This window comes from Penaeus monodon, chromosome 27 (assembly GCF_015228065.2).
Source record: "Penaeus monodon isolate SGIC_2016 chromosome 27, NSTDA_Pmon_1, whole genome shotgun sequence".
NCBI classification, from domain to species: Eukaryota; Metazoa; Arthropoda; class Malacostraca; order Decapoda; family Penaeidae; genus Penaeus; species Penaeus monodon.
The window spans coordinates 3,052,791-3,054,234 of record NC_051412.1 but is presented as its reverse complement, the minus strand read 5'-3'; the positions used below and the strand labels follow the sequence as shown (position 1 = coordinate 3,054,234).

The 1,444-nt window shown below is 35.3% G+C and overlaps 1 protein-coding gene across 1 annotated transcript in view; it reads left to right on the top strand.

The window, feature by feature from the left end:
* The window catches only part of LOC119590548 (NADH dehydrogenase [ubiquinone] iron-sulfur protein 6, mitochondrial-like), a 7,400-nt gene that overhangs the window by 4,953 nt on the left and 1,003 nt on the right, over positions 1–1,444 (top strand). The window contains exon 2 of the mRNA XM_037939205.1: positions 1,109–1,285. Coding sequence (XP_037795133.1) covers positions 1,109–1,285 — 177 coding nt within the window. The remainder of the gene's footprint in view (positions 1–1,108; positions 1,286–1,444) is intronic.

Genomic DNA, 1,444 nt, shown 5'->3' with positions numbered 1-1,444 from the left:
TAAGTTATTTGCATTGTTAAAGTCATTTTAATGCATCACATGCCATAAAGGCATTGAGTACATCTGCGAAACTGGGTTACCCCAACCTTGAAGGGCTGAGAAACACATTGAGGGCCTCTTAGAATGTCTTGTAATATAGGTGTAGGAGTTTGACTCAACATTGTAAAAAGTGTTGTGTTTACTCCTGAGACCGAGAGAGTTGCCAAATAGAAAAAAATAAAAAAATAAATAAAATAATAATAATAAATAAATAAAAATAAAAATACCAAATATTAAACTGTAAACAGTCCAAACTATTTTATTGAATCTCTCATATATTTCAACTTATTGTACTATAAGAATAAGCAATATAGTTTTATATCCTCAATAACAGACCTATCCAAGTATTTCATTCTGTTGATTTGATAACAGAAAGTGCTGGAAGTAATGGTAAACCTCATACACATCAAGATACAAAGTCTAGAGAGGGTCACAAATGTTGCAGTGTAGTCAGGATATGGTTGCACAAGCTGTTGAGCTACAGTCCAGACTGTTTACAGTTATGTCCCATATTTAGTAGCAGACAAGATGCACCCAAAATTGTGTCTCTAGACACATGCTTAACAGTCATTTTTTTTGTTGATTTCTGTAAGAATCACATTATATTTAAAGAAGATATTTCATGACATGAAAAAAACATCTTTTTATACAGAGGGGCTAGGGACAGTGTTCGAGTGATGAGTGTGTCACAGAGCCAGTGTTGTGTTATATCTTGGTGTGTGTGAGGCCTTAGGGTCAACATTATTATTCTTGTCCTTCAGGAACTGTGAACAGATACTCAAATATTGAGCCAATCTAAAGAAATCTACCTGGGACCCTACTTATATGATACTCATATTTGGTAAAATAGCATTGACAGCACATGAAAATTCTTGCATAGATTGAATGTAAAAAGACAAATATAATTCATGCTAAACAACACTTTTCCTGCTTTATTTATCAGTTAAACTTTTATACTATGTACATTGTATAACCTTCAAAAAGAGTCCTGAAAAGTCAACATTGTAAATAAATTTGCCCAGAATTCAGCAACTCTCTACAGCTCTATATGTTCTGCCAACCATTTCAGAAATTTGACGAGAATGACGTCCGAAATGCCAGGTTCGAAGTGACTCCCAGACAAACAAATCCGAGGTGGTCGATCAACCTGATCAAGGAAGTTCCTCCCAAGGCAGTAAATACTCGCATTGTGGCTTGTGACGGAGGACCTGGAGCCCTTGGCCACCCCAGGGTCTATATCAACTTGGTGAGCTAATTTTCGGTGGTCTGTTATTTCATTTATAGTCGCCGTTCTTTATCCCTTTGGTGTGAATTTCTGTTTATATATGTATGGTTACATCACTCCAACAATACTTTACTTTTGTTTTGATATACAGCTGTTGTTTTCAGCATATTAAACAGATTG